This window comes from Spironucleus salmonicida, chromosome 3, assembly GCF_000497125.1.
Source record: "Spironucleus salmonicida strain ATCC 50377 chromosome 3, whole genome shotgun sequence".
Classification (NCBI taxonomy): Eukaryota; Fornicata; order Diplomonadida; family Hexamitidae; genus Spironucleus; species Spironucleus salmonicida.
Genome location: NC_090598.1, coordinates 1,573,159 through 1,589,775, shown reverse-complemented (window position 1 = coordinate 1,589,775; position 16,617 = coordinate 1,573,159). Strand labels below are relative to the sequence as shown.

The window sequence follows — 16,617 nt, the reverse complement described above, 5'->3', positions numbered from 1 at the left end:
AAATAATATATAAATATTTTACTGAAAGGTAACTATATATATCTACTGCTAGTAGTTATAACGAAGTAATGATATTATTTCAAATTTTATTGATTTTTCTACAATACTTCCTCTATTTTCCTAATACATCATATAATTTAAGATATAATTGAAAACACTAATATTAAAAGCTAATGTATTTAATCATAATATTAAAATTTTACTAATATCGTAAAATTAACAAAACCTTAAAAATAGTTTTTAGGATATGATGCATCAGATGAAGCTATCGCATCGTTCCCATATGCTGTCAAGCTTATCCTCTATGAGCACAACCCCAACGATAACTCATATATCGCAGAATCGCAAGTGACGATACCTCTCCGTAGCTTGTTTTTAAAATAATCGGTGGAAGGAGAAATCTACCTGCAGACAGCATCTATCCAAATAATTCTCACCTTTGATCCACCTCGCACCCCTGTTTCGCAGTAGTAGGAAAGCAAGAAGGGGGATGTTTATTTCTGCAACCTTGATAGTAGCTAGTATACAGGGTAGCTCCCCTCAGAGTTTGGACAAAAAATGCAGAGAATTGAGCAGATCTAGACACGAACTGGGTAGCTAAGCGCAGAATCGAGTATCAACGAACAGGAGCGGATGCAGCAGATGACCACTCGGCAGAAAAGAGCGTACCTCAAAAAGTATTCTATCAGGTAGTCCTACGAGCAGCGGGGTATTACCTTGTTCGTGAACAACGTGAAAGGTGACCAGGTGTTCATAAATTAGCTCCTTCCCTCGGAGATACAGACGTAGAAGCTGATACTATAGTTTAGTATTAAGAAAATCGACGACTGTATAGCCTTTGCGGCTAGCGTGCCATTCATACCGGATACGCTAGTCCGGTACTACACCGAACAGTAACTAGGCAGTTTCCAGCTGGAGACTCGGATGAGCCTGGACCAGGTGTTCAGCGTGTGCGGCGGAGACTATTTCGAGCACGCCATGTTGCTCCAGGCACTGCTCAGTGGTTGCGGCTACCAGGCGTTCGTAGCGCGTCTCTGCACCCAGGTGCTTGTTAATGAGTATTATGTGCTGCTCGTCAACGATGGCTCCTAGGTACTGATAGACCCTGTTTCGACAATACAGTACAGTCTCATATCGCCTTTCTTGACCAAACTGATTCTGGTGTTTGACAACTCTCGGATTATTGTGTCGCGCTAGATTGACATGCGGCCGTCCGTGACAGAGTTCGAGTTCAAAGACCCCGAGAGCTGGGTCAGCCTTCCAATATAGACCATCCAGGGCAATATTGAACTTGCGGATATGCTGCTTCCCACTCTTCCGAAGGCGCTGGAGTCGCTACAGTAACAGTTGAAGGAGGCCGTGCGGCAGTTCATCTGCGATTCGCGTGACCAGAAGATCACAAAGTTCAACGACAGTGTCGCCAATGCCCTAGAGTAGGGAGATTTTGGGGTACTCGATCAGTACAACACAACCTTGCTGGAAATTAGAACGGCCTGGGAGGATTCGGCCGTGCTCATGGAGAAGATCCAGAACTCTGCGATTACAGAGACAGACTCAAGGTACTGCGAGTTCGTTATAGCCCTGAAGGTGCGCGGGTTCGGCAGCAAGTTTGGCTTCATTGAGCTGATCCTGGCAAGATTGATGCCGAAGCTTGCCGGGAAGGAGAGCGCCAAGAAGGGAGTCAAGCTGCTGGGAAGCAAGTTTGGCCACGGCCAGTGAGGTTATATTTCCTATTCTTAGACCCCTAGTGATGTGAATTTTCAAACGGCGTTCCCGGCTGATGTATGCCCCAAAAAAGTTCAGTCACTCGTAGAACGCGATGCTACTCACGCCGTGGCAGCCTGCCACAGTGCAGTACGCTCCCTTTCCAAAATCTGGGACTACGGCGCACCGCTTGCCGTGAATCTGGCAGTTGTACTGCTGCAGGTCCTCCTAGATCAAAATTAGTGTATCGAAGTGAAAGTTGCACATAGAGTCCGTGAGCTTCAGGAAGCTAGATGAAGGGGCCGGCGTGCAATTCTGTTGTACGATTATGGTTTGCAGCAGCGACTCAGCGATGATATTGCGGTCCTCCGGGTGAACAGTCTGGTTAGCCGGGAATTCAGAAACCTGATCAACCTGCTCATACGCGCCCAGCTTGACAGTGGATTCCAGCCGCTCATTTTGAGCGCTGCATCTGACCTGCTGCGTGATCTGGACACCATGGATCAAAATACGGCTCTTTCCATAGCTGAAGACAGTCGGATCCTGTATGATATCGCACGGGAAAAGAGCCTACAGCTCATCGTTGGGCACCTGGGGAAATACTCTAGTATCGGTAACGCATACATCGCCTATGGGTCCCAACACGAGCCTTGTGTTAGGGTGATGAATCCGCACCACCTCCTGCAAGAGGTTAGCCGAGGTCAGTGCTCGCGCAACATTGGGAGGCAGCGTAAAATCGCCGTGACTCGCAAAAGACCAGTTGAACACGAAAATATGAGAAGGGGACACTGGTAGCTACTGCAGCAATGCTTTGAACCGACTGAACGCGAGATATGAAGTGACGGTCTTTAGAATTAAAAAATAAGGTTTTGCTTGGCTTGGTATAGCTATCTTTGGATTTACATATTAAACTTTATGAATAAATTTTGTATCATACACTGGTGGTGCGATACCAATAATATTAAAGATATTATTTTAATAAGTTCCTAAAACTAAAACTATTGAATCAGTATATATGTATGAAAGAGACGTAAAAATATTTTGCTATAAGTTAAATAAAATAGATGTCTAGCTATCAGTTAAATACTATCCCTATAATATACAAATGGTTCCAATTAATTAGTCTGGATTATTAACACTATATGATAATGATTGAAGATGAAATAAGGCTTGAATAATTTATTTATACTAATGGGATTTTGTACAACTCTAATTCGTAATGCCATATTAGGATGCAAGTAGACTTAAAAATTTATCCTCAAAGCTAGTAACATTGCTATACATTTAATAATAAAATTTAAGATTATTATCAAATTTTTATTTTTAGCGATAGGTAAAAGTACCATTATAATGTTAAATGGTTTATATTAAGAACATTGTTTGAAACACGGAATAAGATTAAATATTAAACGCAGAAGATGGCTAATTTTAAAGAATTAGTAATTAAATTTATTTAGCATCTAATATATCTGCTGATGCTATAGAAAAAATTTATTTTATATACTAGATTGGATCGACAATATCAATAAGTATCTTCTCCAGTAGTTATTTACCATCAGGGGTGATCCTAATTTACATAAAATTAAGCTACTACAAAATTTAAGCTTTAAGACTCATTTATATAATAATGATACTTATATATAATTAAAGTAATAAAAATTTAATGTATAGAATTAGATCTGAGTAATTAGATCCTCTAGGATCTAATTATAAAGACTACAGAAAAAAGAAATAAAATAAACAAGATTAATAATTATAATAACATAAAATTTCTAATTTATTTACTGGATTTCTATTTTGGCTGAATGGCAGGCTAGATCCACCGACTACATATCTCCGTTAAATAATTGGTTTGCATAGTGGATTGATTGTATTCTAATTTAGTCCAAAAATAACTCATATAATTGCGTAAAATTTATCGTCTAGCACATTTTAAAAATATGGAACAAAGTATCCTATATTATTACCGGGATGGATATTGGAATCAATAAACAGTCACGAAATTTTAGACTTATAGAAGTTTAGATATTAACATAATACTATTCAATTTTAATATGATTATAATTATAATTATGAAATATTATGTAAGCCTTTTTAAATAGACATAGACTAAACCTTAGACACGCTCATATCCATACCAGAAGTTGTAGATATAAAATCTATTTAATCTTAACCTGACTTAGTGTAAACTTAAATATAATATTTATAGCTTTCTTAATAATCTGCTTTATATTCACCTGTTAAATAACTGTCTTTGTCACCTAATATTGTTAGTATAAGTAATTAGTAGTTATTACCCTAATTTTAGCTCATTGAATAGGACAATTTAGAATACAAATAAAAATTAAATGCGGTTTAGTACCTTATTTACAATAGACCTTATGGATAATAGCCTAGCAAAGGTGTTTCTTAGTTCTATATTTTTATATCAATTGATAATTTTTATATTTCATCCCTAATATTTGATAATCTTGAAAAATATTCTGGCTTTCCAATAGTTGTTATAGAGAATGAAAAGATATTATATTTTAACTAGATTGCTGCAAAATATTAAATTTAGATTGGATAACATATTTAGTCCTTGAAAAAATTATAAGTTTAGATTAATCTTTAGATTATATCCTATAATAATCAAAGATATAGTTTAATATCTAATTGTTTTTATGAATATATTAGATAAATATCTGCTGAAGTAATGCCTTATTCTTGCTTTGAATGTTTTATTAATATTTCAGGATTTGTTTCAGAATAGTCTATTTATGCATACATGTAAAAAATTTAATAAGATTTGTAAAAACAATTATCGATTTCTATCACTATTGGTGCAGGTTCAAATCCATTGATATCATACTTATCGAATAAGTTATCTTCATCTACCCATTTAAATTTTATTGCATAAAATATATTTTATACAAAAATATCTAGTCAAAATTTAGATTTTATACCTTTGTTATCCAATATTGAAATATAGAAGTTAAAAAATGAAAATTTATTTAAATTGTAAGATATTTAATAATTATAGATATAAAGAATATAATCTATTATAGGTGAAAGTTAAGGAAAAAAATTATTTTAAGCTTTACGTGGGTTTGATCTAATATTTAAATTCGATCCTGTAAAGTCAGATGATAATATACGATAAATAACAGTCTTTTCGAATAAAATTATATTTTCTTTAATTAATATGAATCAGTATTAACTAATGTTTAATCACTGTTAATAACAGATCATATAATACTCTGCTAATCTAAATATTACTAAAATTATACTATTCTTGAATGTGAAAAAAAATTCGACAACTTAAACTCAATAGTTTTCATAACATTGCAATTAAGACAATTTGTTATAGAATTTGTAAATTTTGTTAGAATAATCTTCAAAAAAAGTTTAAATTTAAACAATTATTAGTTTTTAGATATAGGTCAATTTTGGATTAAACAGAAACAATATATGTATCGATAATATGAAACTTAATATTAAGTGTAATAAAAGAATTAATTTTATAGAACCTATTTAGAAAGACAGTAAATTATTATCAAAGAATATTATTAATTTTTCTAATATAAATGTTTTAGGTAAAGAAATTAGTTAATTGGATATTAATTTATAGGACGATCTTGTTTAATTTTTAGGCTGCTAGTTAGCAATAAGTAATAATCTTGAGTCGTTGCATAATATTAACTCGTAGTTTAGCAATTAAATGAACATTCATATCTTGAAAAATAAACTACGGTATATAAAATGATTTTATAAATCACTATTTTATCTTCTTATATAATAAGTCAAAATAATTTTTATTGTAATCAAAATTTGAAACATTATGAAAAAATTATTTGTTTATAACAAATATATTATTTGATAGGGTAACGTTAAAAGATGACGTTGTAAAAATTCCAGCAAAACCTAATTCTAAAACAAAAACATCACCTTATAGATTTAAAAAAGTATCAGCTGAAATAAAAAATAAGTTTAAATTTCTTGAAGAAATTAAGTTACATTTGAAGTATAATAACTCATCTTATGTTAACGAATAGTTTATACCATCATTAAATAATAATATATTTTTATCCAATTAAAGTTTAAAATCTTAATACGTGTGGATTATAGTTTAATCTAAAAAAGCTGAGTCGTTTTATTTAAACACAATAAAATTATTATTTATAATTTGAATATCTATAGTATGATCTTGGTAGAGAACAATATTATATTGTTATAATTTAAATAACTTATCAGCAATTAAAACAAATGTATCATTAGCGTAATTATAAACTAAATCATGCTAATAATCTAATTTAAATACATAATCAGTAAATTCAAAATCATTATAACTAAATGAAGCATTCAATTAAGTGAGGAAGAAATAATTATTTTCTAAAATAAGTTCATTCATTTATACAAAAAGATTTTATTTATATTTTTAAATTTAGAATGCTATCTCAGGGTCTAGTGTCTAAAAATATTTATCTAATAATTTTTATGGGATTAATTAAGATGCTTAAAGACTAGAAAAACGTGTTTTATTTATTTTAAAAGTGACAAAATTTAAGAGATATAAATAATTATCATCCAATTATAAAATTAATAAATCTTGAGTTTTCCTATGCTACAGAATATTTAGTGGTATTCGAAAGTAATTTCCTTACAAGTTTATTAAACCTTGATATGTTGCAATCATTTGATACGCCTTAAGTATATTATATAAGAATAATAATATTAATTATCAAATGAAACGCTAAAATTCACCAAGATATTAATTAGCTATGAAACGTTTAGGAGTAGTTTAAGAATTTTTTGAATAATTTGCACCAACATATGAACTATAATAAAAGTTAGAAATAGAATTAGAGAATATTAAATAGTTAATTGAAAAAGAACGATTAACGATAATAGAAAATGGTATACCATAATTAGAATGGAAAGCGCTAAATAAACCGTAAAATTTAAAAAAATATGTAATTTTTAATAATACTAGATAGAAGTAGATTAAGTAAACTTAAAGTCCGGTTAAAGTAAATGGTGTCAAAAAGGATATTTAGTAAGAAAACTATTAATATAATCAATTTAAATTGGATTCCAATGTAGTGACCTAGACTGTTAATTGCAAATAGCGTCTAACACTGAGTAGAGAGATGTTTTAGTAATATTAGCAGAAGAAAGACTAGCATATACAAGATTAAAACTAGAAAGCTTTAAAGTAATTATAGCAAACATTTAATGGTTAATAATAGGCTCAAAAAATAATAGAAAAAAACTTAACAGAGAAATAGAGACACTTATTAGTTAAATAAGAAAACGATACAATAAAACTTTAATAAACTTATAATAATTATTAATTATAATAACAAGAAAAACTCAAAGAGTTTGAAAAATAATATATTGAAAAAGAATAAAGAACCGCAGTTCTAAGATAAAATAAAAGAAGTCAAGAACGATTAAAATAAAAAGAGAATTATGATCGTGCATTGTAATAATAGTTACGACACACTACGTACTGTCAGTCAATATAAGATAGAAGCGATTATTATTAATAAATTTAATAAGAAAAGCTATAGCATTCTGAAGTTTAAAGAAAAAAAATTAATTTTGAAAAATAGTCAAGAATCCATGAATAATAATAAAAATTAAGTAGAACTTAAGAAAAAGCAAATATTGATATATAGAATTAACTATTATAACGCCAATCAGAGACTATTTCTAAATAAGCTGAAAAGATTTAAAGTGCTGCGCAGCAAAGAAACCAATTATTATTAAAACGGAAAGAAAATGCTGCTAACATAGAAGTAAGATAATTTTAAGCTACATTAAATAGAGAATAGTATGAAAGAAAACGTGAATTTTAACTTATTTAAACTTTATCAAGACCAACATCACCTGTTAAATAAACATTTAGAATACCAAAGCCCAGCTAAGGTGAAAAATTTATACCTAAGGATGACCCTGATATATTTATTGAATATCTTATAAATCAGAAGCAATTGAATATAAAAAATTAAAAACCTTATGAAATTATTACACAAGCTAGAAAATTAGCAGCCAGTCCAGATCTGCAATAACGAATGCAAGCTATTGAAATGACTAGAGCTGCTACAAATTAAATTAAGCAATAAAATACTATCTAGTTTTATAGATAGTGATATTTGCATCTCAAATTATTTGTATATAAAAATGAAAGTTGATTTAGATGATATGACATTTTATTATTCATAAAATGGGAAGTAGTACTGTTTTAATGATGGTAAGGGTATTGAGTTTGACAAAGATTATAATATTGTCGATATTAAAATTAGTGATATTAAAATTTAGAAGACATAGCTAAGTAGTAAATTCAAGTGTTTTTATTGTGCTACTTCTTGGTTTTGTTAATATGAAAGTAATATTTATAAATTGGAAGGTAATTAAAGTACAATTTATTGCAAAAATGTGCTCTAATTATTATGTTTTGGTTTTTAGGGATCATTATATGGAATTGAGTAACATAATGGTTATTTGTATGTATTTACCGGTATTAACTTTGCATATTAGTAAGATTTAGAGTTAGAATAAAATTGTTAAAATAGTATATATTCATTGTTAGATAAAGTTTTTTTAATATCAAGCCTACACATATTTTAGTTAATTTATCAATCATTTAATTTTAGTAAACATTTAGTTACAAATGTGAGAGATACAATCTTATTAGATTCTATGCTGCATTTATCATCAAGTACTATAACAAATTTAATTACTAAATGTCAGTTTTCATATTAAAATTTAGTTATACAACCACATAATTTTGGTTGGTGTGTGGCGAAATAAACCAATACTAATTTTGATATTCATTTATTTCATATTTCTTTAAGATAGCAATTCCAGTCCTTTACATCTAATATTAAAAAGAAACTGTTCAGTTAGTCGTTTAATTATTCTAATAACAACAAGAATGAATTGGTATTACCGACTTCAAAGAATAAAATTGATTTTTCAAAAACAGGTAATTTAACTAATGAAACATTATCTAGCTTAGTAGGAGTAGAAATGTCGTCTAGTTTTACTTTTTCAGAATCAGAAAATAAGGCTACTGGGTCAGATAATATCTTACTCCTCTAAGAAATAAACTAAAAATTATCAGTTATGTCTGATTTACTATTATAAATCTTAAATTCTAATAAAATTAAGTGATAATTTGTATTTATTTCAGACTTTTTGAAGTAGTAACTAATAGAACTAATTATAACTAATTAATATATAATATATGAATAAATTTGTTGACCCCTCCACAAATCATGTCTCAGTTTATTTTAGAAGCTTCTTATGAGGTTATTCATAAAGTTGGAGGTGTGGAAACAGTTGTTCGTTCCAAAGCACCTGAGCTTGTTAAAAAATATGGCGACCATTTCTTTATGATCGGTATGAATGTTATTGGCGATGATAAGTATGCCACAAATTTTGAGGATAAAAGAACACCAAATTCGTTCTGGGACGACTTTTTAAGCAATTTTGAACGCTCTTTCGAGCTACCACTCAACTCTGTTAGATATGGCTAATGGCTTATTCCAGGCGGTCCTTAATGTTTTTTACTCCCACTCATTGGTGGGAAACTTGTTAATGTTGTGAAAACACTTCTGTGGGAGGAATCCAATTTGTCAGAATAACCACATCAACATCCTGAGGATTTCAAACTTAATGCGATAACTTTTGGCGCGATGTAATGGGCATTTTACTCGTTTTTCTTAGTAGAATATGCAAAAAACCACGAAACTATAATTGTACAGACACATGAATGGTTGGCTGGCGTAGGTCTATTTGCGTACAAAAAACTGGGCCCAGCATAGAAGTATTTCAGGCAGAAGAGTCCTGAGGATTTCGATAGGGTTAAGTTCATATTCACAACTCATGCAACTACGCTGGGAAGGCATTTGAGTGCTGGTGATGCCGACCTCAACTAGTGCTTCAAATAGACCGACGCTGGAGTTTGGGATGCAGAGGCATGTAAGAGAAGCGTTGAATTTGAACATAGAATTGAACGCGCATGCGCTAATTTAGCAGACTAGTTTACAACAGTGAGCACAATTACAAGTGTTGAGTGCGAAGCATTTTTGGGAAGAAAGGTTGACGCAGTTACCTGGAACGGTTTGCACGTTGATTCATAGAAGGGGCTTATTGACGACCACGAACTCAATTTTAAACATAAAATCGAAAGAGACAAAATTTTGGAATTCGTAAAATCCCACTTTTACGGTATTGATATTGATAACACTTTCGTATTCTTTAGTGCTGGTAGATATGAATACAAAAATAAAGGATATGATCTTTTCATTGATGCATTATATGAGGTAAATAAGAAGCTTACATCTTAGTAGTATCGCGATTCTCACCCAGAATTAGCGAACAAATTTGTTGTTGGTATTATCATAGCACCTGCCCCTAACAATGGTTTTACAGAACATAGCCTGTTTGTTACTAACTTGATGAAGGAAATATAGTCATCAGTTGGAAAGATATCTGAAAATATCACAGAATCTCTAGGAAACAAACTTTGCGAATGTTTAGATAGCGATTTCTCAGAGCTGTCTCTTAACCAGCTCTGCGGTTCTGATGATTTAATGCTATTAAAGCGCTTCCATCAGTCAATGTAGAAATCTGCAAATCAGTCTCCAGTTACGACTCATAAGTTAGCAGATTAGAACTCCGATTTGCTGTGCCGTTTGAGAGAACTGCATTTAACAAACAACTTTAGCGACCGCTGCAAAATGGTATGGGTTCCTGAGTTTTTGTCTAAAACTTCTATTTTTGGCCTTGATTACTCTGATTTCACTAGAGGTGCTCATTTGGGCGTTTTCGCATCTCTTTATGAACCATTCGGTTATACGTCTCCTGAGTGTATGTGCGTCGGTACTGCTAGTGTCGTTTCCAACATGTGTGGTTTTGGTAACTATATTGAAGAATAAGGGGCTTAGTATCCAACGCAGGAGAATGAAAACAATTCCTGGATGTCAAATAAATATGGTGTTTAAGTTGTCGATAGAATCTATAAACCATACTGGGATACTGTCTTATAATTACACGAAATGATGTTGGATTATTTAAAAATGAGCGTTCATTAGAGAATTGCGTTGAGAAACAGAATGAGCAGAAATTCTATAGTGGTTGATTGGAGCATAATGATTAAAGAATATATTAAGGTATATGATCAGTACAAATGAGTCAGTTCATTTTATATTTAATAATATATGTAACTTTTATTTTCTTTTCTTAATGAATATAGCATAAATTGATCCAGATATGGCGTATGCACAGCGAAATGCTTTGCTTAAAATCTATTAGAATTTTCCAAATTATGATAGAGCTGGTCCAAATACTGTTAATTAAATTAAATATATTTTAGATGGTAAGAAGAATGCATAATTCCCAAATAAAGAGGATCTATATGATGTTGCATTTTAAGTATCCAAGATGTTTATTGATAATTGGTTTTCCAAGAATTTTCTATATACATTTTAAAAATGTTCAGAACATTGTATTGATTTTGATTTAGAATTTATTAAAGAGCTATAATTAGAAGAATGGGATAATATGGTAAAGATTTAAAGATTGATACAGAAAATTTTCACATTATATGCATAAGGTCTTATTATTAACAATGAGTGCTTCGAATTTGTATTTGAAGCAATGAATAGTTTTTTAGAGACATATGTATAATAACTATCATCAGAAGTAGATCGTTTTTGTATTAAATCAGATGTTTAGGAAGTTTGTGATACAGTTATAGCGTGTAATTAAATATTTTTGAAATATTTATTTGGCTTTAACTACAAATACCCAGTAAATAAATAAAATGTATAAGATATTGAGAGTTCATAAGAGGAATTAGTGGTATTTTACAGAAATTTCAAAAATTAATCTTCTAAAATTAACTCAGAAATTTAAAGATTTGGAAAGACAATATAATTATAATAGAGCTCTAGTCAAGTATCGAAATATTATGGTCTGAAGCGTACTATGACGAAGTATCAAGAAGAATTTTCGCTACAATACTTTGATATGATCGATGTTAAAAAATAAAAAATAAAAAAATAATAAACAGTTTTATTAAAAAGACTTGTCACTGATGTTATTATTAAGTGTTAAAATTTTCCAAAGATTAAATTAAAAGGTTTACAAGATGATATAATTGTTGATCATTTTTATGATCTAGATTAGCTTTTAGTGTATTATGATGATAATGAAGTTATATTATTATAAATTAAGAAAAATACAGTAAAATTTGATTAAATAAGATTTTAAGCACTTTAGTCTAATCTTATTGATTATATACTATAGTCAATTAATGTATTAGAACTGTAAATGCTATTATATGTTCTTGTTAATAAGTTTATTTCTAATGGTTATACTTAGATATAAATAATTTTTTCTTTATCATAATATTTTCAGGATAATTTTTATAGGTTAAATTTGAAGGGAATTTAATTTTTATAGTTACTTACTGTTAATAATTTACCTCTTATTTAAATAACAAAGCAAACTAAGTGTAAAGATTTCGAAAAATCATAAAATAGTTTTAACTACTTATTTAAAGCATAAATTTAAGAAATGTTGATTAATAAACTTAGCAATTAGTTGTTTTCAGAACTCTTATAGGCTATACCAAATTTAATAGAATATCTCCTAATTTCATTATCTGATCTCATATCTATAGTGAATACACTCATGTAAAAAATATTAGAGATATAAATTACGAATGCACAATTATAAGAAAGTGGTTAATTCAATATTTATATTACTTATTGCATTAAACTTAAAGAATATTTAAGCCCAGATCTCAAAGAATAATTTTAATTTTTATGTGATGATATTAGTCAAAAATACGCATAGTTTGAATAATATTTGTAATCACGAAAAAGTGAAATATAGTGATCTTATATTAATATATTACATAAAAATTATGTAATACATAAATGACAGATTCTGAAACCAAATAAAAATATATTAATCGAGCAAAATCTGGTTAAAGCGACTTGTCAGATTTAGCTCTTAAATAAATGGTTGTTGGTTTAGAACATGAATATTTAGATAGAAATAGAGATTCATTGGATCGCAAAATTTCATAAATCAGACATTAAATTGAGGATGAGGAGTATTCAGAGCAAGCACAAGTCGAAGTATTTCCAACATCGAGATCCACTATAGATAAGACCTAAACAAATGAGAGTTTGTAATACAGATTATAAGATTTAAATTATTAAATTGAGAGAGCAGAATAAAATCTAGAATAATAGTTCCAAACTATAAATGAACTTATTAAATAAAACCAGGACTTCAAATAGCAAATTATTATCGAAAAATCATTTGACAAAAAGTATTAATCCAATATAGATATTGACAACCGTGTAAGTAATTTATTAGAAAGACTTATATTTGAATGAATATTATATACTAATTCTTTGTATTATTAAAATGATAAAAAATATTCACCTTCTTAAAGTTGTTGCATGCTGTAAAATTAATATATCGTTATCAGAGATAAATGAATATATAGATTCATTAGAAATGTAACAAAACAATTAATAAATTCTATTTTAGATTATTAATAAATGGGTAACTGATAACGGTTCACTTGCAAATGGGGTAATATTAATTAATAATGAATATAGGTAAAGGTTTTTAAAAATTAGTTTATTAAATCTATAATAAGTTTTAATTTATGATTAGGTTTCAAGGAATTGCTTTCGTGGTATAAAGTTAACTGAGATTAAAGGCGAATAAAAAAAGTAGGTAAACATGCATTTAGATTACCTTTTAAAATTTAATCACATAATATAGTACAATTAAATATATTATAATGCATAATTATCTAGACAGGAATTTGATGCTTGCCTATTTCATTTTACTACATCTAAATATTTTTCATTAACTCCAGTATTTTCACTATTGATTTAGCTTAGACTATTAAGAACTGAAATTATTAACTTATTTTTAACATAATGTTTAGTTTTATAGAATTGTCAAATATATGGGGCTTTGAGTTATGATAAATAGATGATTAATAAAGTTTTAGAACATTTATGTAAATTAAATATTTTATAAGAATGCAAATTTAAATCTTCACGTTTTTTAAGATATATCAACGCTGATCATTTAGTTTAAAGTAGAATTTAACCACTGACACCAGTTTATAGTTTAAAGATTAAAGAAGATTCTAACCTTATTTAAAGTTTATTTTTGTCTAGTAAAAATATAAAATAATATATTGGATTTTAGTTACCATGGTTTTATTGCTAAAAAAAGTAAGAATGGGTACCATAGCAACCCAGTATTTAAAATGAAACTGATACTTAGTTGGATGATATATCGAATATATAGTAGCAATCCATTATAAATGACCCTGGTTGTAGCTTTAATTAATTTTAAATGAATTATTTAGTTTTTGTGATAAGTAAAACTATGTAAATGAATATATCAAACATAACTACATAAATTATATAATTAGGTTCAATAATAAAGAATATTCAACTATTAGAGTATCTTATAAATAAAAGTTTAAACTTTTTGGTTATATTTAAATATATTATAATAGAAAATGATTTAATTTGGTGTAGAGATTCTATTTAATAGGATGTATTAAATTTATAACGCAATAATAATTCTTGTGTGCCAAATTAATAGGATACGTATATCAAAACCTATTATTTTATTGAAAATAATGTTAACAGAACACTATATCTATTAAAAGTGTTAATTTAAATAACTAATAATTAAATCTATCAAACATTAAATGTAGGATTTATATCAGTTGATTAAATGATAATGTAGTTTACAGTTAGATAGTTACTGAAACTCGTTAAAGATTTTGGGGTATAATTTGAATCTGTTTTTTATGACCTTTAAAATGATTAAAAATTTGACTGTTAGCTAATATATTTATCTGAAGACATATTTAAATAATTTATTGGAAACAAATTGGGAAAAGTAAAATAAAGTATTTCTGCTTAATTGAAAGTATTAGAGAATGCAGGATATATAACAGAAGTATCATTGTAGCTAGCTTTTAAGCCACATTATTATAAGAAACTGTCATATTTATAGAAAAATAAATAAGTGTATGTCATAAACACTCCATATTATTTGAATGTTGAAATACTATCAGCTTATATTTTTGCAGATAATGGTATATCGTAATATCTTAAAGATTTATCTTATTTATAATATGATAATATAAGCTATTTTTGTTCTATAAATTATAACTATGAGTAATAGGACTTGATTATACCATTTTTATTAGTTTAGGATTTTATTTTTAGATTGAGATCTTTTCATGATATTAAAGATATAAATATTACTAAATTTTTATTATAAAAGCCAGAGGTTGATTATAATATTTTAAAAGAAATAATAATTGATAGAACATTTATTTAAACAAATTCAAAATTACATGAGTTCATTAAAAATTACGCAATACCTTAACTTAGTATATTAATACTTATTAAAAAATTAATTTTAAGCTCTCCTAATAAATGCATTGCTATAGAAAATACGTTTTAGGAGTTTATAACATAATAATAAATTAATTTTACAATTTAATAATTTCTAGCATATTCTATTTACTCAATTATAACCTTTAATATAAAATCTAAAATATTTATTTACAAAAAATAAAGGTATATACCTTATACTATTGTACCTTTAAATTTAGTGTATCCTAAATTTGCCTATTAGAAAAGAAGTTATAAGTTTCAGTAATCAATTTTATCAATTAGGAATGATATTGTAACTAATATTTAATAAACGTATTAATAGTAATCACCTTTTTTTAAAGACTAATTAATAATAAACGAGAATCTGAATACTTTGGAGTAATAGATTAACCTTGATCAATCCTCTAAAATAATTTAAGCTAGTAATTATGTAAATTTAAGATACTCAGATAAACAATCCATGGCGTATTATTAGTTTTTTAACAAGGTGCTACAATATTATATATTACAAGATGAAATAGTTGACAATTAATTATTTTTGTTTTGCTAAAAATATAACTTGAATAATAATAAATAGATTGCTACTTTATATTCTCAAAATTCCCATATTTAAAAGTAAGTTAATAATAGTTCATAATTAGCAACCTTTATTTATTATACTGATAATTAGAGAGATAATTTTGAAGATGATATATGTATGTTTGATAATTATCCCTTTCAAATTTCTGATAATATTAAATACAATAAAACATCATCATATAAAGGTATTTCTACATCTTTACACTCAATTTAGACTGACATCAGTATAATTTCTGAATATGATGAATTTTTTGAAAACCCCATTAGTTCATGTAATAAACCTTAAATAATCAGAATAGAGTAGAAGTCTATATTAGATTCTGAGTCATTTGAAAATTAAACATAAGTAACTCATATATATCCTACTTAAAAATCAAACTAATTAGTATCATATTTTATTTAGCTTTGCAAAAATCAAACCGAGTAACAAATATTTAAATAATTTTTAACAATATAAAAGAAAAAAGATTATATTAAATATTCAGATTTAAATCCTGAATAAAAATTTATAGCTAAATTAGGGTATTTTAACTAGCATTCTAACACAAATGAACTTTTGCTGTATTCTAGAGAAATCGTGTTATAAACTACTACTCTAGACGCCTAATTAATATAATAACTACGCAAGGACATTTCAATGTTTATTTATATTAACCCAGGGATATCAGTTAAGAAACTTTTTAATAATTTTCATCCACTTTTGCCATCCATTATTATACGAATTCTCAACATATTGTCATACGATTTTTTAGTCGAAATTCGCAGTAATAATAAATCTATTTTATCACTTTCAGGAGCCGTATCCGAAGATTTATATACGCTTAAAGCGCTGTTTTTGACCCCTAATTAGTTTGAATAATCATGCAAATTTTACTGAATCACA

General features: G+C 28.2%; 9 protein-coding genes across 9 annotated transcripts; 8 read left to right on the top strand and 1 right to left on the bottom strand. All coding sequences in view use genetic code 6, as the record gives it.

Moving 5' to 3' along the window:
• Window positions 1–558: 558 nt before the first annotated feature.
• Window positions 559–1,719, top strand: SS50377_23273 (uncharacterized protein; the record flags this gene model as incomplete). The annotated part of the gene is made up of 1 exon (XM_067907138.1): window positions 559–1,719. One exon carries the CDS (start codon window positions 559–561, stop codon window positions 1,717–1,719), a length of 1,161 nt encoding a protein of 386 aa, XP_067766406.1.
• An 84-nt stretch (window positions 1,720–1,803) lies between these two features.
• SS50377_23272 (uncharacterized protein) lies at window positions 1,804–2,988 on the bottom strand (the record flags this gene model as incomplete). Its single annotated transcript, XM_067907137.1, has 1 exon — window positions 1,804–2,988. One exon carries the CDS (start codon window positions 2,986–2,988, stop codon window positions 1,804–1,806), a length of 1,185 nt encoding a protein of 394 aa, XP_067766405.1.
• A 343-nt stretch (window positions 2,989–3,331) lies between these two features.
• Window positions 3,332–5,449, top strand: SS50377_23271 (DNA repair protein; the record flags this gene model as incomplete). Its single annotated transcript, XM_067907136.1, has 1 exon — window positions 3,332–5,449. The coding sequence occupies one exon, from the start codon at window positions 3,332–3,334 to the stop codon at window positions 5,447–5,449; it is 2,118 nt and encodes a 705-aa protein (XP_067766404.1).
• Window positions 5,450–6,428: 979 nt separating this feature from the next.
• On the top strand, window positions 6,429–7,838 carry SS50377_23270 (uncharacterized protein; the record flags this gene model as incomplete). Its single annotated transcript, XM_067907135.1, has 1 exon — window positions 6,429–7,838. One exon carries the CDS (start codon window positions 6,429–6,431, stop codon window positions 7,836–7,838), a length of 1,410 nt encoding a protein of 469 aa, XP_067766403.1.
• Window positions 7,839–7,869: 31 nt separating this feature from the next.
• SS50377_23269 (uncharacterized protein) lies at window positions 7,870–8,862 on the top strand (the record flags this gene model as incomplete). The annotated part of the gene is made up of 1 exon (XM_067907134.1): window positions 7,870–8,862. The coding sequence occupies one exon, from the start codon at window positions 7,870–7,872 to the stop codon at window positions 8,860–8,862; it is 993 nt and encodes a 330-aa protein (XP_067766402.1).
• Window positions 8,863–8,966: 104 nt separating this feature from the next.
• SS50377_23268 (putative Glycogen synthase) lies at window positions 8,967–10,886 on the top strand (the record flags this gene model as incomplete). Its single annotated transcript, XM_067907133.1, has 1 exon — window positions 8,967–10,886. One exon carries the CDS (start codon window positions 8,967–8,969, stop codon window positions 10,884–10,886), a length of 1,920 nt encoding a protein of 639 aa, XP_067766401.1.
• A 52-nt stretch (window positions 10,887–10,938) lies between these two features.
• Window positions 10,939–12,597, top strand: SS50377_23267 (uncharacterized protein; the record flags this gene model as incomplete). The annotated part of the gene is made up of 1 exon (XM_067907132.1): window positions 10,939–12,597. One exon carries the CDS (start codon window positions 10,939–10,941, stop codon window positions 12,595–12,597), a length of 1,659 nt encoding a protein of 552 aa, XP_067766400.1.
• A 41-nt stretch (window positions 12,598–12,638) lies between these two features.
• SS50377_23266 (uncharacterized protein) lies at window positions 12,639–13,106 on the top strand (the record flags this gene model as incomplete). The annotated part of the gene is made up of 1 exon (XM_067907131.1): window positions 12,639–13,106. The coding sequence occupies one exon, from the start codon at window positions 12,639–12,641 to the stop codon at window positions 13,104–13,106; it is 468 nt and encodes a 155-aa protein (XP_067766399.1).
• A 31-nt stretch (window positions 13,107–13,137) lies between these two features.
• Window positions 13,138–16,611, top strand: SS50377_23265 (uncharacterized protein; the record flags this gene model as incomplete). Its single annotated transcript, XM_067907130.1, has 1 exon — window positions 13,138–16,611. The coding sequence occupies one exon, from the start codon at window positions 13,138–13,140 to the stop codon at window positions 16,609–16,611; it is 3,474 nt and encodes a 1,157-aa protein (XP_067766398.1).
• Window positions 16,612–16,617: the final 6 nt, after the last annotated feature.